General features: G+C 33.5%; 1 protein-coding gene across 2 annotated transcripts; it reads left to right on the forward strand.

The window, feature by feature from the left end:
• Nucleotides 1-26526, forward strand: LOC111507607 (TBC1 domain family member 19). 2 transcript variants are annotated; one of them, XM_023162948.2, is made up of 9 exons: nucleotides 4-156; nucleotides 2397-2699; nucleotides 2759-2853; nucleotides 3409-3463; nucleotides 9534-9761; nucleotides 9870-10007; nucleotides 20352-20511; nucleotides 20563-20764; nucleotides 26198-26526. In XM_023162948.2, the coding sequence occupies exons 1-9, from the start codon at nucleotides 55-57 to the stop codon at nucleotides 26451-26453; spliced, it is 1539 nt and encodes a 512-aa protein (XP_023018716.2). In that variant the 5' UTR covers nucleotides 4-54; the 3' UTR covers nucleotides 26454-26526. The 2 variants fall into 2 exon arrangements, with proteins under 2 accessions (XP_074025969.1, XP_023018716.2); XM_074169868.1 differs by lacking the exon at nucleotides 9870-10007 and having other exon boundaries at nucleotides 1-156.
• Nucleotides 26527-27822: the final 1296 nt, after the last annotated feature.

The following is a 27822-nucleotide window of genomic DNA, read 5'->3' on the forward strand; positions in this document are numbered from 1 at the left end:
TGTTTTTATTGTTGAATTATTTTCTGCAATACATAAACTTATATACAGCGTGTAATGGAAGACGCAAAAGAAAAAAGTATCCATCACACAACTGTGAAAATTTGCGAAGATTTAAAAAAGTCCGTGTCCTACATGAGTTTATACGAGAATGTTCAGGTAAAAAAGTGTTTTAATAGATTATGGCAAATTCAAAAAAAAAATTGACAAACAAATAACAGTAGAATTCATATCAATAACTATAATTCTTTCTTATGCTGTAGATACATACAATTTATAAACTGCTGCAAAAAATTTTAATAAGTAGCTGGGAGAAAATAGTCTGTTAAAGACTCTTCATAATTCTAATAACACCATCATTTTGGAAAACTTACATGAATTTTACTTGATGTTGATGGTGTTGATGATGTTGATGGTGTTACATAAAAATGCAAAAATAAAGTGTCAGTCTACCTATTTATAATAAAAATACAGTACACTCGTACATGAAAACAGTTTTCTATTGAGATATTTCGAAATAGTTCACTGACCAAGGGCTTTCTACCAGAGTATTCAGATGAAATCTCCTATTTTTATTGTATGTTATCATTGCTTCAGTGGAAATCGTTGAATCTATCCCTTTTGAAAGGTAGATTATTTACTTTTATGACTTTTTATATGTTGTTGACTAAGGCCTTCCGATCGGAAGGCAGCAAAATATTTTGAAGAATCACAAGAGTCAACTACCCCCACATGAGGATAGACTTGATTTTTATGTATGATGGCTTTAGTATAAAGGGAAGTACATTTTTGAATTATTCAATTATTAATTAGCCTTTCAGGAAATGTGTCTTATAGTGTCTCCGAAAGAAAATGAAATTCGATGCTATTGAGTCTTTTCCAGAGCATTTGTCTCCTGATTGGTTTCGTTTCATCAGCTTTCAGTTTCATTTTATTGGTTAATTTCATGGAAACATTCAATACAAATATTGTTTCATAGTTTCTTTTTGAAGTTAATTTTTTCAATAACTCTTCATTCAAACCGTCACTAAGAATTTTTGTAATAAAATACCTAATAGATGAAATTTCTGTTTGAGGAATTAGTTAAAAATTTGGTGCCAAGAACCTGGACATTAACATTCTGTAAGAAGGTTTAGGTATGTTTAAGATGCATAAAAACCCTGGTATTTAAAGGTTCGCTTTTGTTTTGTCAAAAACTCTCCTCGAGAAATAAGATTTACCCAATTTTGTACTCAAATCGAAATCTGTCGGCGTATTTTATTGAGATCTAATTGGGCCATAAAGTAAAAAACTTTCACCCAATATCAATTTATTTCCAAATGTGAGCAACATTGAAAATTGAAGTGCCAACTTGGCATTGTGAAGCTGCGTCATTTAAGTTATACTTAGCACCTCTGTGAATGAACTGCTGAAATTTATTGTATCTCCTTATTATTTATTTACCAAGAGTGCCGTATATCGAGAGTTTTTGACGAAACATCTCACATAAGGAGTGGGTCCATGTGATCACACCAGGAATATTCTATGCATCTTGTATATGTTATAGAACCATTGACATAGAATGTCAATGTAGCTGTGTGTTAATTGGTTGGTGTCAAATTGGATATCAATGCGAATCACACTTAAACAAACTCAACCCTTTGGTAAGTGATCTTTCAGGTCAGCTAGCAAACGTGGAACTCTGAAGACCTGCTCCGGTCTGCCATGAGGCCAGCAAAAAGTTGGTATGTGTTCTACCACACACGACCTGAATTCCGTTGTAAAGAATAATTCATTCTGAAGTTGACAGACCACAGTACATTTTTTCTCATTCTAGTGAGGATCTGATCGGCATTTTATGGACAACTTAAATTATGTTCAGAAGAATATGATATGAATCCAACGAGGGATCTCTATAGAATAGTACAGTGACATGAAAAATATGGGAGAAAAACACAATAAGCCCATGAAGCTGTATGGTGTTTTCTGGAGACTTGGGAGAAATGGACAAGTCAGACGGTTCCCAAGTAGTAGAAAAAAAGTGGCTGATTTCTTCATTCGAACTGTTACTAGATTAGGTTAGGTTAGGTCCAAAATGAGTGGGTATATTCGACCCTCCACCGCAACCCGCAAGGGTTTATAGGCTCACACCTATCCACACTCGACCAAATAAACCTAGCTTCTTGACGAAGCCGACTAGTTTGTATGGTGAGTGGTTAGAACTGTTACTATCAAACCATTTAGAACGAAAAGTGTTCATCAATCTGAAAAACAAGCTTTCTACCAAGTACTTTTTTCATCATAAGCGATATCTTAAAGTTCGCGTTATGGAACTTACACCCTGTACACTACACTATTACTGTATTGTACTGAAAAGGTCCATGACGTTTTTGACGTTGTCAAATTTAACCTGTTTTCAGAAATTGGTGGTAACACCTAGTGTAAAACCAGATGATTTCAAAATTTCCCTGCTCAAAGCGATGCAAGAAAATGGTCTGGAATCTGAACTTAAAAACAGCATCTACAGATGGGTAAAATCGAGAAAAAAGGAAGTCAGCCCTCACGATCCGTTTTTCCGAAAATGTCAAATCCACTGGGACAAGCGAATCCACAAATCACTTAACTCTATGTGCAGCGAGCTGGGCATTCATTTGGCGAAGCTGAGAACTACCAACGAAAAGGAAGAAATCTCGAATAAGTGGACGGAACTCAGTAATTTCGAAGTTGGTAAAATATCTGGTAGGATTATTATTTTTGCAGTTGAATATTCGATAAATTTTAGGTCGATATCCATAAGTATAGGCCTGTATATGCGCCCAAGGATTTTTTAGAGGTTCTGCTGAATTTGAAAGGGCCTCTCAAAGACAAAAATCAAGGGTAAGCCATTGAAAATAACATAGGGCTTTTGAAAATTTGTTTATCATAATCATGACTCTAATGGTAGACAATATTTTTTTTATTGGATTGACAAGTAACCCAATACGCGAATATAAAAAAATAACGAGGCTACCCAAGGCGGTCAGTTGCAAAGCAAAGCTTCGACATCGACCGCAGATGAAATTCGTCCCCTGTTTTTCACTGCTACCATGATCTGAGAATTGCGAGCAACATGTTCTGTAGAAGTATATACAAAACATTTCAGAGCTTACGATATATTTCCGAACATCCAGGTACGGTCTTCTCAAGAAAAATTAATGAAGATAAATAATAGTTTGAATTCTAATAAAAAATAGTACCTACTTACATAAATTCAGGATAATCAGGTCATCCTTTAATACTGTTCTAAAAGTCTCACTGCAACATCTAGTGTAAGGTGATTACTGAATCCGCGAACTGTCTCCTATAGTAAAGTCAATGATAGTCAACATTCGGGTGAAACTTTCAGACAAATTTGTCGTATTCTCAACTTCCCCTTGTTATTGTTCATTTCAGGGACCACTGGGAATTTTCTCAAATACCACTCAAAGTAAAGAATTTAGCAGAATTGGTGAGTAAATGTTTCATTAATACAGTAACTTTCCATTATGTCATTTGAAAAAAAAATACTGCATACTTCTCTAATCACTTTTGTATAAACCGTTTCACATTAATTCTATCAAGAGTTATACAGTGATTCCACTAAATTCTCCACCATAAGGGATTTGTTATATAGATGAATTGAAATGTAGCTTTGCAAAATTTGATTACCTCTGGAAATTTCTGACAATGCTCCAGTGAAAGGTTGTTCAATTTTTAATTTTATACCAACACACTTCTCAACTCTACCGTCATTTCGATTATTTTCATTAATTTCTGGAATTTTTACTCTAACGAATTGAATGAAACATGATTCAAACTTCACTTTTTTGATAAATAACAGACCTACAGGCAATATGTTCAGAAGATAATTTTGTTGACCCATTTCCAGTATAGAAATTAATGCACCTTCTAGGTACTCGTCTTATCGAGGAAAAGTTCTTTTAGTCTCTATAATTTATTCAGAAACTAGCTGGAATTTTTTTTATCGAAAGTTAAATGGAAAGATTTTCGGGAACAATATTTTTTGGCTTTCTACTCCTCAATTATTCAACAAAAAACGTGGGAAACAGTGATTTTAGTTCAAATCAATGTTGATTTTAATAAAAGTTCATTATAAACATTGAACTGATGTTCGAAACGCGAAGTACGCCATAGAAGATGATAGTGTTCCATGTAAGTGATATTTCATATCGATACTCTTTCAAATATCACATTGTTCAACGTTTCTAAGAATGATATTTGCTTCGGTTCCATAATGATTGTTTGTGATAGAAACTGAAAGAAAAATAATAATTTTCGTTTAATTACATGTTCATATGAAAATAGTTGTTTGAAAAGGATTTTCCTTTCGTTTGATATAATGTTAATGTGCAAGTAGATATATCGTAGGGGTTTGTACTTCCGGATTGCCTTTGAGCCAAACTTCTGGCTATCTTCACAAATAGTTTTCATTGTAGTTATTTTTTTTCCTTTTTATCCTGTAAAAGTTTTCCACAGTTTTTGTTTGATGATGGAGAAGTAGAAAGCCAAAAAGCTTCTAATTAAATAAACTAATCTCTTCTCAAAATATTCCATTTTCAATTCAATTCCATAACTAAGTGTGTTTTTCATTTTTAATGTATTCTACTTGTTTGTGTGTTGTATCAAATTTGTGTTCAGTTCAATTATATTATGATCAAGCTGTCGTTAATGTGATTTTTTTTTAGTGAGACTCACTATCGCATTGAAAAACTATTTTAGAGAATAATACTTCTTGGTTAACTTATTATTTGTTGAATAAAACTAATTGTTGTTTATTTTATGATTTTCACTATAAAGGATTTTACAAAAACCGCGACACGTGTTTCGCTACCAAATAGCTTTCTCAAGTTTTTTTTACGCTTTAGAAAGCTATTGTATAGCGAAAAACCTGCCGTGTTTTTTTGTAAACCCCTTTATAGTGAAAATCATACAATAAACTGTTTTAATATGGATTTTCATCAAGTATCGGCCAGTTTTATTCAATTATTTGTTGAATACTTTTTCATAAATTTCATATCCAATACTCTCGTTAGTTCATCCAAATAATAGCATTTGATTAAAAACTGTAATATCAAGAATCTAAACAATACATGTCAACATTCATTGATTCATTCAAATAATCTTCCAGAACCTAAAGTCATACTTCATAATGACCGAGTTACAAATCGTACATGCTGTATTTGGCCCAGAAAATATTAAACTATCACCACATTAGAATAATTAACCGTACCTTCCAGAATGTTTTTCTCAATATATCTCTGAATTTTGTTAATGAAATCTGTTTAAAATCTGTTTTTCCGTTAATCAGCTGTCGCAGAAGCTGTCAGCTGGGCAGAAGGATGACTGAAGAAACCAAAGGAAAACGTGTACTACCTTTCTGAACCAAATAATTAGTTTAGCTATACAGCGTGGTAATTCGGCTTCTGTTTTTGGCACCATTCCATCGTCACATTCACTGGATGATTTTTTTTTCATCCCGTTGTTTTCAAATCATATTTATACCCTAGTCATAATGAGAGATTGATTCCTCATAAAATCTCCCATACTTCTTGTGAGACTCCCCATAAGTTAACACCAGAAGATACAGAGAAATATGAACAAGTTCTGGAATTATATTCTACCAAATTCAAAACGTCTTCTATATCCAATTCAGTTTAGCTTCGAATTCCTTATCCCACCGATCAAATGAAGAGGTGAATCATCGTATCCGTGATAGCAGTGACGAACGTAGTATCAACAGTTACAACATTAGATCAGTGATACATTCTTCAGTCAGAAGTCTTGGGTTCAATGGGTTGAAAAATATTGGAAACATCTGTTTCACGAACAGTGTAATTCAATGTTTATCAAACACGAGATGGTTGCTGGAATATTTAAAAATTGATACATGAATGGAACATAGCAATACTAGTATTTCTACTATGAAAGTTACTTTAATCAAAGCGTTCGCAGGAGTTATCAAAAAATTGTGGTCAGAATATTCATCTGATATAGTAATCAACACTGCCTACTTTAAAAGTCAGATTCAAAGATTTGCCCCTCAATTAATGGGTTCTGCCCATCAAGACGACCAGGAATTCCTTCGATATCATTTAGAAGATTTACATGAGGACCTTAATAGAATTATTGAGAAACCTAAACCAATCTTAAAGGAGATTGACAAAAAATTGAGTGACAGCGGATAAGCACAGAATCCTGTCTGAGATATTTGAAAACGAACAACTCTGAGATTGTAGACAACTTCTTTGGTCAATTAAAATCCACTATGAAGTACACACACTTTGGACACTCATCAGTAACCTTCAATCCATTCTGGGATTTGTCTCTCCCCATACCACAAAAAACTGGCCAATTGAGTTTGTCACAATGCTTGGATTCCTTCACAAAAGAAGATAGAGATGAAAAATCAACGTGTTCGAGATGTAGAAAAAGAAGAAAGTGCCTATCAATCCATAAGTTATCCCGTATTTTATTTAGTAATTCATTTAAAAAGATTCAACGGAACGATTCAGAGGCAAATTGAATGTTGCCATTGACTTTTCTTTAATAAAATGATTAGATATGAGCAATTATGCAGCAGACAATGTGGATCCTTGTCGTTATTATCTATATGCACTTTCGAATCACAGAGGGACTAATTACAACGAGTATTACATTGCACCAATATAGTGGCATGTGGCATGAATACAACGATTCACACGTGTCCCCAATTTCACCAAAATCGCTTGTGAGTGAGGATGCATATGTTCTCTTTCATGAACAGAAGGAAACTAAATTCTGTCAATTTATTTATATTTCATGTATTTCTCGTATTAAACTGAATACTAATTTGTTATCTACTTATTCAAGCCAGTTTCTGATTAATTTGAGAATACTAGAAGAACTTTGAACCAAAAATGCATTCAATTATTTTTTGTAATATGTCCACAAATGTATTTTGTGTTGTGGAAAGCATATTGTGTGCAGGTCTCATATTCATCAGAAATATGAAGTTTGAATCATTTTTCGTTAAAATCGGTGAAGCCGAAGATTCAAATAATATGACAGTACCGACAATTTTAGAAATTTCCAGAGGAAATCCGATTTTCTGAAAATTTCTTTAAGAAATGTCAAATTTGACAGGTCCAGAATAACACATGGCAAATAAAGTAATATTCAGTCATTTTCAAGCGAACACTAACTTCGAATTTGAATTTAAATTACTTCTTAAAAAAGTCCCGAATACACGAAGCGAAGTTTATTCGATTAAAATTTCTGCAAATCCATAATTTTCGAAGTTTTGCAGATGACTTGAGTGTATAATAATTTGATAAAATCCCTACACCGTGGATTGAGGGATTTAATCTCAAATTATCCTTAAGCAATTGATTGAACGCAAAATTTTGAAAAGTATGTGATTTCACTCATTTTTATCGATATATGTATACAGTGTGCCAATTGAAATAAATTCATTATTTCGGTTGCGGTACATATTTTAACAAAATCCCGAAACAGGTCAAATTTAAATTATAACTTGACATACTTCAACGGAAAAATGCTACCCCTACCTTTAATCCCTGTCGAATGTTAGATACAACCCTCAATTTTTTAAATGGGAAGCGAGAAACTAAATTGAAATTGACAATTACAATTTTAACAGCTTTACTGAATTCATTGTAAACCTTGATTTCTTTTACTCCAACCCACACGTGAGGTATTGATAATAAGAAAGTAAGCAAAAACCATAGCAATGTTCTTAAAACGCCTTGTTAACTTGTTTTGTATGTTACAACATTAGTTGTCAGTATTTTAATTTAAGTTTAAAGTTCGTCTAACAAATGGTTAGATTACCGGAAATGCATAAAAAAACTGTTTTACAAATGATTGGTTACGAAGATAAAACCCGAACACAACAAGAAGTAGCTCGCCTATTTCATGAGACATTTACTAATTTACCGCCCATATCTCAAGGAACAATAGAGAAACAGTTTCGCGAGCTTGATCATGTGAGGCAGATAAAAAAGCAGCTGCCAATGCAATGAGTGATGAACTGTGATGCTTGAGTTTGAGGAAAACCCACATACACCGAGTAGACAGGCATCCACTCCATTCAATGTTAGCCATACATCGATAGTAAACAAAAGAAAATATAATGCATCCCTATAAAATGATACCTACTCAGGAGCTCATGGAAGACGATTTTGATAGAAGAACTTATTTTTTGACCAAATGATGGACATGTTGGATAACAATATCATCCAATTAAAAGACGTTATGTTTTATGATGAGTGTACTTTGTCTCTTAACGGTCATGCTAATCGGCAAAATTGCCGCTACTGGTCAAAGGAAAATCCTAACTGGATGAGAGAAAAACACACGCAATACCCTCAAAAGGTTAATGTTTGGGCAGGAATTATAGGAAACCATATCTTTGTTCCCTTTTTCATCGAGGGCAACTTGAATGGCGATAATTATTTGGCACTACTTCAAAATGATGTCATTCCAAGTTTAGCAAATTTATATCCTGATCCAGGAAACCCTCAAGTTCCAGTGAATACGACATGGTTTCAGCAGGATGGAGCACCGCCACATTTCCAAGTTAATGTCCAGCAATACCTCGATACAACATTCACCAATCGGTGCCGGTGGATAGGGAGGCGAAGATCGATTGAGTGGCCAGCGCGATCGCCTGATCGTTCATCATTAGATTTTTTTATGAAGATATGTAAAGAGCAATGTGTACAAAATTAAACCTTCTGATTTGAATGACTTAAAAGAACGAATAACGATCACAATTAGGTCGGTCACGCCTGATATGTTAAATAATATGACTTTGAGATTAGGATGTTGCCAAGACGTTCGCGGTGAACATTTTGAACATCTACTTCGTTAACATCCACAGTTCTTTTTCGTATTCTACATGTCATTACGTTTTGCATCATATTTTAGTTTTTGAGTGTATTTTATGGAATTTTGGTAACCACCTGATTTTAATTTATTTTATCTCAATTGCTGCAATAAACTTGAAAGCAATAACATTTTTGCATAGAGAATGAAGAGACCTTTAAAACGATATATCACAAACCTATATTTCCCATGTCATTCGAAGGGGGTTGAAGGTAGAGGTGGCATTTTTACGTTGAAGAATGTCAAATTATAATTTACATTTGACGTGTTTCGGGATTTTCTATAAATATGTACAGTAACCGAAATATTGAATTTATTCCATTTGACTTTTACACACTGTATGTTAAGGGATATATGTTGAGGCTATTTCCAGGAGGAACAAACAAATATATCAACTCAAAAAACTCAATTTCCAGATTCATATTTTGATATTTGTGTGAAATATCTCAATTATCAAGTTTCAAAAATCAAAGATACTCATAAATACTGTCATGAATATCGATTGATGTTCACTTATATCTGTCAAACAGTCCTAGTGCATTTGATTGCTGTAAAACTGCATAGCCTTCAACTTTTCCATCGTTTCCATACATCGAGGAAAATAATCTATATTCACTCTGATCGAATTTCAGAGAAGCTTCTATCTGGAAGTATCCAGAGGTGACCAAATCCTTCGCGCAAACAACTCCTTCACATCCACAAACTCAGCTGTCTATGAGGCAGAAAGAATAGCACTCGGTGAGAAAATTTTGGCAAAAAACTATGCTCCCTTGGCTCAGGAATATATGAAAAAAGGATGTCCGAGATGTCTAAGGGCTAAAATTTGGAGTTTGCTATTGGGATGCGAAATTAGACAACATGTAAGTTATATTCTCAAAAACCTGAATGAATTGTTACCAAGGCGGTATTTTGTAGAGTAAGAATACTTTGTCCAATTCAGTGGTTGATGAATTTATTAACTTTTTCAGGAAGTGAACCATTTGGAAACACTCAAACAGCATGTTCTCAATTATGATTTGATGATTGATAAACTTATAATTAAAGATATAAATTTGACAGCTTCTAATGACGACCAATACTTTGTTTTCGAAGACGTCCTTCATCAGGTAAAAAAATGTTCAACTAAGTCATCAAAATAAGAATTGCAGAGTTATGAATGGTATTTCCGTTAAAATATATGAACTACCTAACTGATTTAATTTTTATGGCAACTCATTAATTAGTCTTTCGAATATAATGAGTTCTCTTCCTTCCTGAAAACTTTGCTCATAATCCTTTTTTATAAGGTAGTCCTACCGACGCTCCCAACTACAGGCCTATAGCACTTATTCCTATCTTAGTAAGAGTCATAGAAAAACTTTTTCTGAACCGAACTGTACCTTTTTGCAATGAAAATTAAATATTAATTTCACGTCAGTTCAAGTTTTACAAGTGATTATATTTTTAAGTTTTTTCCTGTGGGTTGACCAATAATTGACTAAACTGAATACTCTAATTTAACTTTATTTCACTTCAAATACAATAAACACTTCAACTTAAATTTCAACTATTATTTAAATGTATATCGTCTTACTAGATCGCTCCGCATACCGTACTGTAACTTCCACTTGACTGTGTCGATGTGCTCATGGCTAGCGTTTATATATCGTAATCGAATGCGCTCGAAAATTTCGCTGGAATTCCATCGAAATCGTTAGCATTATTCTTTCTGCATCTAAAGCGGCAGCGAACATCGTACTTTCACGTAGTCTTAGCTACGTCACAATTGATTTATGGCTACCAGTAGCGGCCGGCGTTATTGTCTTTAGGGCACGGTTTACAACAATATGAAGCGGTAATTTTTGTTGCTGCAATTCTCTGAGTTATCGAAGGCCTATGACTGTATCAACGATGAGATCCTACTGAATAAGCTGAAGTTGTATTTGTCAAGCTGCAAACAAATCGTTAAAGCAATTGAGCCAGGTCATCAAAAGTGGTGTACCTCCAAGAGTGATCCTAGGCCTAACTTCATTTCTCTTTTCCTTTCTTTTCTCTATTCAGTTCTTACAGATTTAACTGCCATAATCACACTCTACTGGTGATTATTAAGGCACAATGAGGATATTCTCACTTTTAGTGAAGGCATCTTCAAAGCCATTAACAAAATGGAATAATGGTTTGACAAGATATCCTTATCAAAACTTCATATACTTACTGTTTCACTATAACTTATCTATTTGACTCAGTAGCGAAATCATACAATCAATTATAAATGAGACTGAACTGATAACAAACACAACGTGTTAGGAATCACACGTTAAAAGGTAGGACCTCGTTAGTCCTTAGCTCGCACAAGTTTCTCAACTTCTAAGAGTTATCGTTCGTATCGTTCGTAATCACACGTTAAAAGGTAGGACCTCGTTAGTCCTTAGCTCGCACAAGTTTCTCAACTTCTAAGAGTTATCGTTCGTATGGTGGCGACAGCTGATTAACGGAAAAACAGATTTTAAACATGCTCCTCATTTGGGGTTCAATCATATTCAATGGGATTTGATGACGTGTAAGTTTGGAGTGAAAGAAATCAAGGTTTACAATGAATTCAGTAAAGCTGTTGAAATTGTAATTGTAAATTTCAATTTGAAGTTTCTCGCTTGAAGACTTACTAATAATGATTACAAGAGTTCGTCTTTATTGAGTTCCTCAGGGTAGTATTTTGGGCCCTCTATAGAACATTTTTAATGTATATTAATAATATGGAAAAATATGTTGAATGTGACTACATTCATATATTTGCAGATGATACTTTGATATCGGTAGGTGATGTGAATTTAGATAAAGCAGTGATCAAAATAAATGATGTGCTGAAAAATATGGATAAATATTCAAAAATGAATAAATTGAAGTTGAATGTAAGTAAAAGTAAGGCAATGATAATTACTCTACCCCTTATAAATATTAAAAAATAAATAGTAGTAAAATTAATATAGAAATAAACAATGAAAAAATTGAAATTGTAAAGAAATTCAAATATTTGGGATTTATGTTGGATAATCACCTATTATTCAGTAGCTACTTTGAATATATCAAATATAAAATCTTGGAAAAACTGTATTTCTTTTCTAGAGTGTCCCAAAACTTAAGTCTAAGTTCCAGAATAATTGTCTACAAGACCTTCAACCTCATTTTGCCCTGCATTACTTTACTGCTTTGATTTAAATAAAATATCCCAATTCAAAAAGTTACAAAATCGAGCAATGAGAGTAGTATTGCAATGTAGTAGGTCAACTCCTATATCAGTAATGCTAGAAACTTTACAGTTATTCACTGTGGAGCGAAGACTGACTTACTTAACTATGCTCTATATCTATAAAATGGTACATGAACTGACTCCAACATACTTGGGTAACTTCATAGTAACTGTCAACCAAATCCATACATATAATACTAGAGGCCAGAATCATTTACATGTAAACGGGCAGAGTACCTCATATAATGTAAAAAATTATTTTTTAAAGGATTTATTTAGTATAATAGTTCATCAAAAAAATGTAAAAGTGTCAAAAAATATTGCAGAATTCATACTAACGGGACTTTCAGTCAAACACGTTCAAAAAACAAACTTACTCTATTTCACAAATCGCCAAGCTTTCGTATCTGAACAGAGACTTCGTCAGGACGCTAAAATGAAATACAATAGAATAGAACTAAAAAAAAAGGACAATACTGACAAGTAATTTGAGTTTCACTATTTAAAATTGAATATTGATGAAAACATTTCAAAAAAATGACGCATTGGTATTAATAATGTCATTTTCAGATATCTGCTATTAGTAATGTCATGTTCAAAGTTTACCTGTAATGACAAGAGTGACATTAACATTGAAAAGAATTCTATTTCATAAATGCTCATAGAATTAATTTTATATTATATATATAGAGATAAAGATGTTATTGAGTGTGTATGATATAAATCAAAAAGGGGAAAATTTGTGGACAGAACACTCAAAAAATGGAGGCAAACCGCGGACACGTGTTTCTGGCTATTGGCCTCATCAGCGCGGTGCAGCCAATTGCAAGGATGGACAACAACTGGTTACCAAAACTGAAAAACTTCACATATGCAAGGTGTCACCAACAGGAGCTAACCGCACATTTGTGGTTTCAATTAGAAGACCTAGCATTCCCAGGCATCATCTAACATCACTTCGTAGCAGCTATAGCAACCTGCGTGACTTCCGGGTCCAGGATATAAATACAGAGATAAAGATGTTATTGAGTGTGTATAATATAAATCAAAAAGGGGAAAATTTGTGGACAGAACACTCAAAAAATGGAGGCAAACCGCGGACACGTGTTTCTGGCTATTGGCCTCATTGGCCACAAATTTTCCCCTTTTTGATATATATATATATTATTCCATATTCGATGGTCTATTAGACGTATTTAAGGAACAAAAAAAGATAAGAGTTCTAAATTTTGGTTACCAATGTAAATGGTTGTGATCTATCGTTTAAAAATATTTTCATCACCACAATGTTGCCACATCTACATGTAACAGACATCAACTTGGAAATTTCAAACAGAACACCCTATACAGGCTGATTCACGGTGGATGGCACATTAGACGTTTCTGGTGAACCAGACAACGGATCACTTTGAAAATTTAATGGAGGGCATATTCAGACATTCTCTAGCCAACTAAAATATTTTCGACAATGCGGTGTTGCCGCTTCTATTAGAAAGCAGTAGCAACTTTGATTTTTCAAATGAAACACTCTGTATATAATATTATTTTTGGAATCTCCAACAATTGCCCGACAACTTTTCTTGATATTTCCCTATACCTATCTGTTACCGTTTTCGAAATAAAAATTAATTTCAATTTTTTTCTTCGAAAATCATGACTTCTAAAAATGCCGATATCTTTTAGTTAAGAAGTACTATGATATCGAAATTTGGTTTGGAGTTAGGTGATACTTGGACACTTCCCACACGTCAGCCTAATCTCCGTTACTTCAATACAGGGTGGTAAAAAAATACAGTTTTTTCGTTTGCTTGAAAAAGTTGCTGAAATTTGATTATTTTAAATGGAACACCCTGTATATTATTGAAAATTCGGAAAGCTGCTGAAATTTTCTTTCTTTCTATGTATATCATACCTATACCTAACTAGTCAAGTTTCGGACTTATGAACATTTATTTGTGAAAATGTCCCTTCAGAATGGTATTTCCATTCGGTATTTGGTAAGCAGGCCATGATTACTATTTGACAGTAGCGTTGTGACATTCTCCTAATAATATCGACATTTTCGTCACTTCATAAGTTGCAAATACCTTCAAAACGATGGAACAAAACTATTCAAACGAAGTTCTTATGAATTTGTTTATTATTTTTGGACAGTGTGACAAAATTATCAGCAGAACATGTAGAAAGTTCAATGAAATGTATCCGAATCTACCGCCAATGAACCTCAAGAAATTTATACGAATTCAGAACAATTTCAATGCATTTGGATCAACTTTAAAAGCACCAAGAAACTTGCCTCGACCCGTAACTTTCGAAGACAACCAGATTAATGTCTTAGCATATTTTCACGCATTTCCCGAGTCATCGATAAGAAGTGCTGAAGAAGATTTGGGTATTCATCGGTTCAAAGAATCTTGCGAAGACATAAAATGAATGATTATAAATTCACCAAAATTCAAGCAATGAAGCCTCAAGATCCTCAACAGAGAGTAGAATTTTGTGAAATGTTGTTGACACGCATTCAAGAAGATCCACTTCTTTTAAATAAAATTATTTGGACTGATGAATCGAAATTTTCGAGAGAAGGGATTTTCAATAGAAAAAATCGTCATTATTGGTCCAGTGAAAATCCTCACGTCACAAAATAAGCCGGATTTCAAGAAAAATTTACTTTTAATGTCTTCTGCATGTTGATGGACAACAAATTGAGGTACGTGATATACGAGGAGTCATTAACATCCAGAAGCTACCTGAATATTTTGGAGAATACTGTAGACAGTTTCGTGGATAATCTGCCACTCGAAGATTATCGAAACTGTTGGTACCAACTAGACGGAGCCCCTGCACATTGCACAAGAGAAGTGAGCGCAGAACTGGATAGACTATTTGACGATCGGTGGATGAGGCGCTTGGGACCATGGAATCGGCCAGCGAGATCACCCGATCTTAATCCATTAGATTTTTATTTGTGGGAAATGTTTAAAGAAAAAGTTTACAAAATACCCGTGCGTTCGAGAGATGAATTGTTAGAAAGGATTGCCCAAACATTTGAAGATTTGGATCCCAATGAAATCAGATCTGCCACCACGAAAGCAGTCAACACCCGCATTTTAAAGTGCTTGGAAGTGAACGGCCAGCGATTCGAACATATTTTGAAATATTCCACATGATTGTTTTACTTTTTTATAATTATTCATATCAATATTTCCAATTTCAAGTTTCTTGGTGCTTTTTTAAAGTTTATCCAAACATATTGAAATTGTTCTGAATTCGTATAAATTTCTTGAGGTTCATTGGCGGTAGATTCGGATACATTTCATTGAACTTTCTACATGTTCTGCTGATAATTTTGTCACACTGTCCAAAAATAATAAACAAATTCATAAGAACTTCGTTTGAATAGTTTTGTTCCATCGTTTTGAAGGTATTTGCAACTTCTGAAGTGACGAAAATGTCGATATTATTAGGAGAATGTCACAACGCTACTGTCAAATAGTAATCATGGCCTGCTTACCAAATACCGAATGGAAATACCATTCTGAAGGGACATTTTCACAAATAAATGTTCATAAGTCCGAAACTTGACTAGTTAGGTATAGGTATGATATACATAGAAAGAAAGCAAATTTCAGCAGCTTTCCGAATTTTCAATAATATACAGGGTGTTCCATTTAAAATAATCAAATTTCAGCAACTTTTTCAAGCAAACGAAAAAATTGTATTTTTTTACCACCCTGTATTGAAGTAACGGAGATTAGGCTGACGTGTGGGAAGTGTCCAAGTATCACCTAACTCCAAACCAAATTTCGATATCATAGTATGTACTTCTTAACTAAAAGATATCGGCATTTTTAGAAGTCATGATTTTCGAAGAAAAAAATTGAAATTAATTTTTATTTCGAATACGGTAACAGATAGGTATAGGGAAATATCAAGAAAAGTTGTCGGGCAATTGTTGGAGATTCCAAAAATAATATTATATACAGAGTGTTTCATTTGAAAAATCAAAGTTGCTACTGCTTTCTAATAGAAGCGGCAACACCGCATTGTCGAAAATATTTTAGTTGGCTAGAGAATGTCCGAATATGCCCTCCATTAAATTTTCAAAGTGATCCGTTGTCTGGTTCACCAGAAACGTCTAATGTGCCATCCACCGTGAATCAGCCTGTATATTATATCATTTTTGAATTCTGCATCAAAATCCAAATTACTAATTAACTAATACATCGAACTCAACTTCTGGCAACATCAAGATAACATATGGTGGTTATTATTTCAGAATGGAACTGGAATCTTATTTCATACAGAGTGTCTGAAAAATACGTCTCAATTTGTATCTTTGATAAACAACCATAACTAATTTTTTTCAAGTGGAGCACCCTGTATATTATTCAATTTTTGAATTCAGCCAACCAATGTTAACAGATCAACTATGTCCTATACCTATCTCTGACCGTTTATGAGATATGAACTATTTAAAAAAAATTGCTCCTATGCAAGCATAAAATTTCCAATAAAATCAAAAATCAAGTGCATAATACACACATTCATTTCAGCGTAGGTCTCGTGCCTTCTAAAATTCACTCCTTCAATACATATGGTGAAACTTTTTCTATTTCCAATCATCTACTCGAATATCAAAAAAGTTTTAAACATTAATTTTGAATTTCACAACCGAATTTCGTCAAGGATAATGGTGTGTCATGATCTAAGTCTGATTTAAAAAACAAAATAATAGATTTTACAATAACTTATTCAAAACTAATTGATACAGCTTATTGTATGATTTTCACTATGAAGGGTTTTACAAAAACCGCGACACGCGTTTCGCTATACAATAGCTTCTTCAAGCGTAAACTGTCCGACTGTCATATTGAAGTAGTGAGTCCGGTGACTGGTGATATGGAAAATGAAATAAACATTTTAGGATATTTGTATGCTTATCCTCATGCATCAGTATCTAGTGCTGCGATTGATTTGGGAATATCTCGAATTTCTATATGGAGAATTTAACAAAAACATAATATGCACGATTATAAATTAATTAGTCTGCAAGCTTTGCATAGAGATGATCCACCAAAACGGGTAGAATTTTGCGAAATGGCACTAACATGGACATACGAAGATCCAAACTTTTTGAAAAAAATTATATGGACTGATTAATCACAATTTTCATGTGAGGGAATATTCAATTGTCGAAATAATCACTTCTGAGCAAAGGCGATTCCAACAAAAATTCAGTTTTAATGTTTTTTGTATGCTCATGGATGATAAAGTTTCTATTTACATTTATGAAGAAAAGTTGAATTCTGAAAAATATTCAGATATTCTGAGATCGACTGAGGGTGATTTTCTGGATACGTTGGACCTGAACTTGTCTCGAAATTGTTGGTATTAGTTGAATGGAGCTCCTGGACATTGCACACGTGAAGTGAGTAAGGAACTAACCGATATGTTCGAAGATCGGTGGATACGTCGTTTGGGTCCTTGGATTTGACCGCTTCGATCACCAGATCTGACTCCGCTCGATTTTCACCTTTGGGGAAAAATCAAACAAAAGGTATATAGAACACATATCGATACGAAACAGGAACTGAAAGGCCGGGTTAGATGTGTCTTCGAGGAAATCAAGCCGTCCACAATTCGCAGAGACACGACTGATCACGTAATAACATCAATCCATCAATGTTGTCATATCAGTATCAAATATCAAATAATTGCGAAGCTAGTTTTACAATATTATCATATCAATATTCATTATTCGATATGTTCAATAATATATTTTTCCCCGAATTTTGTATTTGAAATGTTATATTTGATAGAAGAATTCATATCTCATAAACGGTCAGAGATAGGTATAGTTGATTATATACATAGTTGATTAAAGTTGTTCACATTAGTTGACTGAATTCGAAAATTGAATATTTTACAGGGTCTTCCGTTTGAAAAAAATTAGTTATAGTCGTTTATCGAAGATACAAATTGAGACGTATTTTTCAGACACTCTGTATAAAATAAGATTTGAGTTCCATTCTGAAATAACAACCACCATATTTTATCTCAATGTTGCCAGAAGTTGAGTTCGATGTATCAGTTAATTCATGCGATATTAAATATTAAAAATACCATGTTTTCGCCAAAAAAATTACAAAATTATTATTATTTGAAAACGATGAGAGATAAGTATAGAGCATAATCAACAAAAGTAATTTGGATTTTGATGTAGAATTCAAAAATGATATAATATATAGGGTGTTCCAATTGAAATTTCCATGTTGATGTATGTTACATGTAGATGTGGCAACATTGCGGTGATGAAAATATTTTCAAACGATAGATCACAACCATTTACATCGGTAACCAAAATGTAAAACTCTCATCTTTTTTTCTTCTCTAGATACGTCTAATAGACCATCGAATATGGAATACCCTGTATATATATAATACATATACAGTAAAATGGATTAACGGTGTCAAAAAGTCAAAAAATCGAAAATCAAACTCTGCTCTACTTTGCCAAGCTTTCGCTTCTAATCAGTTAAAATTAATTTATTACTCTGTTTGAAAAAAAAAATTGAAAAATTAGTACACCCTTCCCTTGAGCAAAAAAATCTCAGATTTCTCAGAGACATATTGATCTAAAATTCTTATCCCAGAAAACTTCTTAATGAAATAATTTTCAATACTGGCAGTAATACAAATTCCGATGTAATCAACAGAAATGTATGTAATGATAGTTCACCTATCAATATTTCTTATAAATCTATACTTAACCTTGGAAATGTATCTTCAAATATCATAAAACTTTTTCATAATGAACAAAATATCAAAATATGCTAAAAAAATATTAAAACTATAAAGAATTTGAATACTAAATTGAAAGATAAAACGGATACTACAAAAAAGTCAAATGTGATTTATAACATTCCTTGTAACAATTGTAACTTGGATTATATTGGAACATCTAGAATTCTTAATGATAGAATAACTTCACATAAAAGTGATATGAAGCTTAATAAGAAATCATGTGCATTAGCACAACATTCTATAGAAACAGGACATAAACCAAATTACTCAAATATCAAACTTTTACATACAGAAAAAAATATCCAAAAACGCCTTTTTCTTGAAATAGTTGAAATTAATAAGTCTTCTGATTGTATGAATAAGAAAACTGACATTGATAATCTCAGCAGTATATACAGTAACTTATTGGAACTAGGTACATCAAAAACATAATGATAATGAAAATTGTAACTTTTTCTTTAAAAAGAGTTACAATTAACTCTTTCTTTAGAGTCAAAAATTATGAAATCATCATACTCATTGAAAAATGACATTTATGTGAAGGTATGACATTTGTCAAACCCAAAAAAATCCTATACATGTTAACTTTTTTCGTCAATTTATATGTTCAATTCATTCATAAAATTATGACTCAATGTTACGAATGAGTTCAATCTACTCATGTCATTCATTTGCTTAATTAAATCCCAGCCATAAGAATCTTGTTTACATTGAAAGGGGGATATTTTAAGGAAAGATCCATTTTTGGGATAGAAAGGTTTTGGTGTTTTACTCATCCATCTTTATGCAAAAAACTGTGGGAATCTTCTAAAGAAAGGAAGGAAGCAATCAATTTCAAAAAACTAATTCTATATAAAGATGTGTAGATCATACAAAGAAGTAACTTTCAGACACAAACTGGAAGAAAAACCCTCTCGAAACAGCTACTTTCATAGAAACATTAAATTACATGAAAGAAAATACTTTCGAAACAAATACTTTTATATGAACACTGAATAATACAATAAAACACTTTTCTCTATTCAGTTTGTATAACAAACTTCCGTTATGAAATTGAATAAGATATAATTCACAAAATTGCTACACAATATAGTGAATGAAAGAAGTAAAATCTCACTTACATGGAATACTGACATCCTCACTGGTGGAAATCCGATGTTTCGCCGTAAGACTCTTGCCTTATCAGCTCTTCAGTACCAAATCTAGATATCCAAATTTAAATTCATTCATAAAATTACGACTCAGTTGTGTTACTTCTTTGCATGATCTACACATTTTTATATAGAGTTATCTTTTTGAAATTGATCGCTTTCTCTCGTTCTTCGGAGGATTTCCACATTGACATATATAAAGATAGAGATAGAAAGCCAAAATTATCCATATGTGTTAGAGAAACTCCAGATTCTGAATATCCTAGGTAATGCTGTGTTTTTCAAGAGACTCCGAAATTTTGAAAAACCTTCCCAGCCAGCCCGCATTCATGCAAGTCGTCGTCACGGGGAAACAGAACTCTTCCGAAAACACCGTAGTTTTCCCCCCAAGTGGAGTGATCCCTTTCCACGGTTTCACCATGTATGGTAAGTCCAAAATGCGCGAAATAAATGCATCTTGATCGGTTTTGTCCATAGCTGCCCCATTCTGCTACTTGTACGAGAACCCCGTGGAACTCTACTTCGTCTTCAGGGCTTTTTACTTGCGATATTGGCATCGGCTGCATAGAGTTTGTGCGAATTCACAAGGAGTCGTTTCGCTTTGCTTGCAATTCGAGAAGCTTCTACAGTGTTACGAACCAGTTCTGTGGAACCATTTCAAGAAGTATAAGATTCCTCCGTAAGACCACAATTCCTATCATTTATTTTGTCAGCAATTTTCAGAGTCAAGGTTATTTGTGCCTTTGTGTCATATATTATCTCTGAAACTTAACCACATTCAAAGATAATTTTTAAAATTTAAGGGACTTTAAGGAGGAAAGAAGATACTAAGCTATAATTGGGTCGCCTAAAGAATAAACATGCCTCATCAATTCGTGCATCCTATATAAGTTAACAAACTAATGAAACAAAAACGATATGACTACTTATTGGAGCAACTTAACCTTTTGAAACAGAATAACTTTTATTTTTCAAATTCACTTATAGTGAAAACCCCCATGTTAGCTTTTTGTTTTAATATCTTAAAACTTCTTTGGAACCTTTGGTGTAGTAATGAATATTACTGGAGTTTTTTCACAACACCAAATCGCTATTTTTAACACCTCGACACGTGTTTCGATCACCAAATGACCATCTTCAAGAGGAAGATTAAACTAGAAACTGTCGCGAAGCAACGATATTTATGCTATATAGATATACCCTACAGGTAAATCCTATAGGTGTACCACCCATACAGGTATACCACCCTAAATTAATTTTACAATTTTGCCTTATCTATTATTTTACAATATATGTTCAAATGTTATAGCTGGATATAAAACAAGTCATATACTACAGAGCCTTTTGGGAAGTCCAAAAGACAAAGTCGAGAATTCAGAAAAGTCTGGATTTACAAAATTGAATGTAAGGACTGCGATGCAAAATATTATGGATAGACAAACAGATCTATTAAAGTAAGATATAAAGAACACATAGCACACTTAAAATATGGAAGACCTGAAAAATCAGCAGTCGCCCATCATATTTTGTAATAAAACCATTCCATAGACTTCAGTTCACTAAGATTAGTTAGACAAGTTAACAACAACAGGCAACTAGATGCCTATGAGAGTGTGGAAATATGTAAACACAATAATATTATAAATAACGATGACGGACCTATACCAAATAACATACTATATAGCTTGTTGAAATAATATTGTTGGGTTTCCTGATTACTACATAAGGACACATTGCAAACATTAATTTAGCTGAAAATTGTTTTATATACTGCTATAACATTTAAACATATATTGTAAAATAATAGATATGGCAAAATTGTAAAATTAATTTAGGGTGGTATACCTGTATGGGTGATAGATAAGGCAAAATTGTTAAATTAATTTAGGGTGGTATACCTGCATGGGTGGTACACCTGTAGGGTATATCTATATAGCATAAATAGGGTTAGCTTTGCGATAGTTTCTAGTTTAATCTTCTTTTTGAAGATGATCACTTGGTGATCGAAACACGTGTCGAGGTGTTAAAAATAGCGATTTAGTGTTGGGAAAAAAACTCCAGTAATATTATATCTTAAAACTTGTTAGCACTTCATTGAATATGCAGTTGAACGTTTTTTATATTCCATGTTTGAATTGTGATATCTGGTATTTCAAATACATACAATGCAGACGTAGAAAGTCCTCCCCCCTCTTAACTTTTGAACGGGGAAAGATGTCAAAGTCGGACAAATATGTTATGAAAAGGAATCATTCTTAGTACTTTTTGATAAAAAAGTCAACAGTGTAACTTCGCTATCAGCTTTTTTTTCAAATGGAAAATGGGGTCTTGTAATACATTGCTCGTATATTTCGTATACAACTTCCTTTACTGTTTTCAATTGGGATAACCGGTTGCGAAATTATTGGTATATGAATTGGGGACTAGAAAAAATTATAATTTGTAACTTTGCAACCAAAAAAAAATGAAACAGTTTCAAAGTTAGTTATCACAGATTACACAAAGTTTGTAATGTGTAGGAGAAAGAAATCGTTCTCAGAAATGAATCGTAGGTATTTAGAATAAAATTGAACCAAAGTATTCGACAAAAACGCGTCTTTCTGTTTTTTATCCAATTTAGGATTTTTTGTGATCGACTATGAAGATAAGAATCTACACCGTTTGAATTCGTGACAGATCTTGAGAGAAAAAACAGAAGCAATCCTCATTTGCGCCGAGGCCAGCCGTACTTTTTTTGAGGCAGAAAGATTTTCAATGCTAGATTTCCTGATAATCCGATCTGTCGAAAGTATATCAAGAATTCTTTTTTAAATTGGGGGTATATTTTTTAGGAGAGATTAATAATAGGAGAGATTAATAATAATCATTAATGTTAATTTTTTCTTGCGTTAGTTTTTATTCTTTGAGATCAAATCAATCAGTCTTAATTTTCACATCACTCTCATCTATCTCTGTTATAACATAATTCCCCTCCTTAACTAACTTTGGCGTCTTTATTTTCTGTATCACGTCTTCCCAGAATCAGTTGAATATTGGCATGCTGCATGCATTGGCAAATATTTCGTGCATTAACATTTTGCCAAGTAATACAAAAAGGTCGGAATCTGCAGAAGGTTGATAAACCTATCTTATAATTAACTGTGCTTAAAAACTGTTGCTGTAAATTATGCAGTGATCATATAAAACACGCTTTTGTTGTGTTTTACCTTCGTTGGATTTTAAACAGTATTTTTTACCCGATAACATTCTTGAATTTTCATCTTTCTCCAAAAATTCAACTACATCGTCTTCGACACTAAGCATTTTAGTGCTTATTTTGCGAGGTTTTTGTCTTTTGGAAGTATCTTTTTTGAAAAAAGGTTTTGATTCATGAAGTAACTTGTATTCATTTCTGCAGTGATTTGATTTTCAACATTTCGTAACACTTTTTCTTTTTTTCATGTTTCTTTCCAAGAGCATTGTAACTTGTCTCTAGGTCTCTTGTTAACGCCTCGCTGAAAAGTAATTTCTTCATCACAATCTCAGCAACTTTTATATTACCTTTTTACCTTTTCTTGTATTTTTCAGATAATTTCACTGCATTCTTAATTTTTTTTCCAAATTTACAATTTTTGCATACAAAATAGCTCGGCGCCTTCGCATCTGTCGTCTATTTCGAACAGATACATCTTCTCTACTTTGCTGCATATCTGATGCTGGACTTTGTGGGGGTGTATTATCAAGTACTCTCTGTAAATGTTTGTAAATTGTAGCTTTTTTATTTCTATACACTTTACTATTTTCTTTACATTGTTTTAGTTTTTGTCTAAGTTCTCTAGCAGTCATGTGTATAACCGATTTCACCTGACCCATATCTTTTTTCTTTAAACACTTTAATCAGTCCTTTTCCCGCAGTTTTTCCAAAATATCGGTATTATTTTCCATTTTTTCTCCCCTTTTTCTATCATACTCTAATTTTTTTTCTGCAGCACTCAACCTCATTGACCGTGTCATTTTGCTACCATATATCTGGTTTTAATTAAATACCATATAATACCAGTTGCTAGAAATAAATAAAAAATCTAAAAGAAATATAGAATACTTTATGAATCATTCCCTCATCCCACCGTCATTTCCTCACTCCCAAATGTAGTGAGGAAATGATCATGAGGGAATGACGAATTTTAACTAAAGCTACAAGAATGCCGGCACATAACCTCAATTTGTTGTTTACATTCCGAATATGCATATTATTCCCAAAAACGCATAAAAACAACAAATAATATACATATATACTAAAATACCTAATATATATGTAACGTGAGGTAATGATCGTCATAAATGTAACTCTTAACTATTTTTAACGTAATATTTTATTGCACTAACTCACCTATAGTTGAAAAGAAATCGCCATTTTGAAACATTTGAAAGTGTTGCCAGGTACTAATTTCATAGGGTTACGTATAAAAATATCGTTCGATACGTTCAGAAATCGAATATTCGTTATATGGTGAGGAAATGATTTTATTTGGCGGGACATATTTAAAATCGAATTATCTTTTTTATAAATCCGTCGTTGTAAAATGAAAGTTTTGACATAAAATAACACACATCTGTCTAATTTATTTGCAATACTTCATTAATAAGAAATTTTGATTTATTTTAGTTGAACAGGCATTTTAGTAATATTTTTGTACTAAGGGACAAGGTGAGGGAATGACTTTCATTGTAACAAAGTGACCATATCTTTTTTTTCTTAAGTGGCAATGTTCTCTTTTTAAACAAAAGTAGTATTAGACAGCATGAATTAAATAAAAAAAAGACTTGCGTAGTTAATGCATATGATTCGGAACCAATGATTCGGGAATCAAATTTCGCAATTTGATGAGAAATACCCATCAGCACTATCCTCCTCAGACTGATAAATATGCCCTTGTCAGAGGCGAATTTCAATAAAGAACTGAACATAATAAAACAAATAGCCATCAACAATGATAACGATAGTAGTCTAATACATCCTTTATTATCAAAAAAGTTATACAGACAAGCTTTTAAGGAAGTTTACCCAATTTGAAAAGAAGAGGATAACAGTTACAGAACCTTAACCTACTTAGGCCAACCCACTAAAAATATTTCAGATTTTCTGAACAACAAAAGTGTAAACATTGCTTTCAAAACAAACAATAACTTAGGCAGGCATATTAAGAATAACAAAGATGAAAGATCAGTTTCAGAAAAATCGTAAGTGTATAAATTATCATGTGGGTCGTGTACGATGTTTTATATAGGTCAAACTGGAAGAACGTTCAAAGCCCGCATAAAAGAATACAAAAGTAGTTTTCAGAATGGAAAAATAAATTTCACATATGCCACTCATTTAATCGCAGAGAGACATGAGTTCAATCATGAATTCAAGCCCCTTCATTTCCAGAAGAGATGTGTGAAACTCAACCTGTTGGAGAGTATTGAAATAAACAAATTCAAAAACTCTCAATACCTTAGGAATGATCAAACTGAATTGAATAATTCGCCATTATTGAATCTGTTCATTTCCAGGTAAAAATAGTTAAGTATATTTACACTACTTTCGAAAAATGTATTCATATAATTAATGAATTCATACCTGACCTTTTCAGGTGGATTCATTCATTAGAAAGTAGGCATACAAGTAGGTAATATGTTACATTTCAAAATAGTTGTAATTTAGAAGTAACTTTTAGTTTACGCTTGAGAAAGCGAAACCAGTGTTGCGGTGTTTGTAAAACCCTTTATAGTGAAAATCATACAATAAGCTGTATTAATTAGTTTTAATATGGATTTTCATCAAGTGTCGGCCAGTTCCATTCAATTATTCAATTACAAATAGATTATATAAAACTGTTAATTACTCATAAAGAGCTGATTCGATTTCAAAAAATGAACCAGTATGGGATAAAAAATTGAAAGATATATCAAACTATTCCAAAAGTCCTCTTGTTTTTTTAAAAAATGATAGTGCAATCTGTTGTTTCTCTTATCAAAAGTAATAAAAAGGTTGTCCCATTCAAAAGATGAGATGGGGACACTTCTCACGACCGCATTGTATAATCTTTTACTAAAACCCAGAAATCATAATTTTTTCGCTTGTTTTCAGGCTGCGGGTGGTTATAAAATGGATAATGCGAGCTTTCAGCGGCCATCTGCCTCCTGAGCAACTGCTGACACTGTGGGACTTGATTCTGGCGTACGATTCTCTGGAAATCATTCCCCTACTTGCCGTCGTCATAGTGATATTCCGGAAAGACAACTTGATGAAAGTTACCACTTTGCAGAACGTTGAAGCGGTTTTAGCTGACTTGTCCTCTATTGCTGTCGTTCCCTTGTTGCAGATGGCTCTGATGAGAGAATAGAAATTATCTTATTCTATCTGGAATTGACAGATCCTTTAATGGAATGATTTGTGTGATTAAAGGATGAAACGAGTATGTTGGTGTTTGTTTTCTTGTAAATTTTTTTGTGAAAATAGACAAACACCAAGAGAACTTCAACAGAAAGGAAGAGAGAACATATCTACCAAAGATCTCGCATACAGCATTGAAACGAGCCAAAACGAAGTCATGTCACCCAAATCGAGCGGGAATTACACGCGAACCTGCCATTACAGAAAGTGCGCGAAAAATCAGTACTATAGATGACATGGCAGAAATAGGAGCTTCAGTTTCAGTTAATACGTCAAGAAGCAGAGTACTTCGACCGCGTCACTGAAGATGACCGCAGTTGCAGTTGTAACGTTTGGAGACAAAATCACGGCAAAACCCGGAAACCAACTAAAACAATTGTTCCAGAACTTACCTTCCAAAATGCATTAAATGACTTACAAAGACAAGCTTGTCTGGCCATTAGTGATGCCATCAGTACCACACCGTCAGCGGCCATGGAGATCCTTCTAGATCTGCCTCCTCTCCACATTTTTCTTGAGAGAGAGGCTAGATGGACTTTATATAGAATTGTGCACATTGCCAATTGCACAAATCAATTTAATGCAGAGTGCAACAGACTGTTGGTCACTGAAAGTCACAGCATTCTGGAAATGACCTCTGACTTTATGCCTCCATCAACTACGAACTGCCTTATAAAGTACTGTTCCCGAGTAGAGAGGACTGGATCCTGCGAGTGAAGAAAATATTAAGAGCAGATAGTTGTTGGTTCACAGATGGATCAAACACACCTTCCGTCACCCTGGACAGAGATATCAACCTGTCTAGGAACCTATGCGACTGTATTTCAATCGGAAATTTACGCTATTGAATTGTGTGCAACTTCTAAATTGGTAGCAAATTGACAAAAAGGACTCTCCTCGATAGGAAGACTTAACAGATTGTCTCTGGTCTGGATTCCTGGCCATACTGACCTGGAAGGCAATGAAGCTGCTGACTCCCTTGCAAAGGAGGGTGCTGCAAGCAGCTTCATCGGACCAGAACCTGTCATTGGCACCGCTTCAAGCTTTGTCAAACAAAGATTGGACACCTGGATGGCAAGAAGATTTATGGACTTCTGGCAGAATCTTCCAGGGTTGGCTCACTCCAAGGCTCCACCAAACAGCTGTTGGACTGAATCATCATATGCAGAGACTCGGACTGTCGGAAGACAGTGTGTATCGCCTCTGTTTGTAAAATGATGAAACAGCAGAGCACATACTTTGTGCCTGCCCGCTTGGGATCGAATCAGGTTTTTAGAGTTCGGGAGAACTGTACTCTTACCATCTGACCTGAAAGACCA

The sequence above is a fragment of the Leptinotarsa decemlineata genome, unplaced genomic scaffold, assembly GCF_025532065.1.
Source record: "Leptinotarsa decemlineata unplaced genomic scaffold, Ldec_3_MD MMD2_P_RNA_scaffold_6, whole genome shotgun sequence".
NCBI classification, from domain to species: Eukaryota; Metazoa; Arthropoda; class Insecta; order Coleoptera; family Chrysomelidae; genus Leptinotarsa; species Leptinotarsa decemlineata.

What these genes read in the sequence shown, in the direction of transcription:
- LOC111507607 (XM_023162948.2), top strand. Translation starts at nt 55, where the DNA reads ATGGAAGACGCAAAAGAAAAAAGTATCCATCACACAACTGTGAAAATT. An exon ending in TAAAGAATTTAGCAGAATTG is followed by an intron (nt 3,464 to 9,533) that starts GTGAGTAAATGT and finishes ATCGAATTTCAG; the next exon opens with AGAAGCTTCTATCTGGAAGT. An exon ending in TCGAAGACGTCCTTCATCAG is followed by an intron (nt 10,008 to 20,351) that starts GTAAAAAAATGT and finishes TGAATATCCTAG; the next exon opens with GTAATGCTGTGTTTTTCAAG.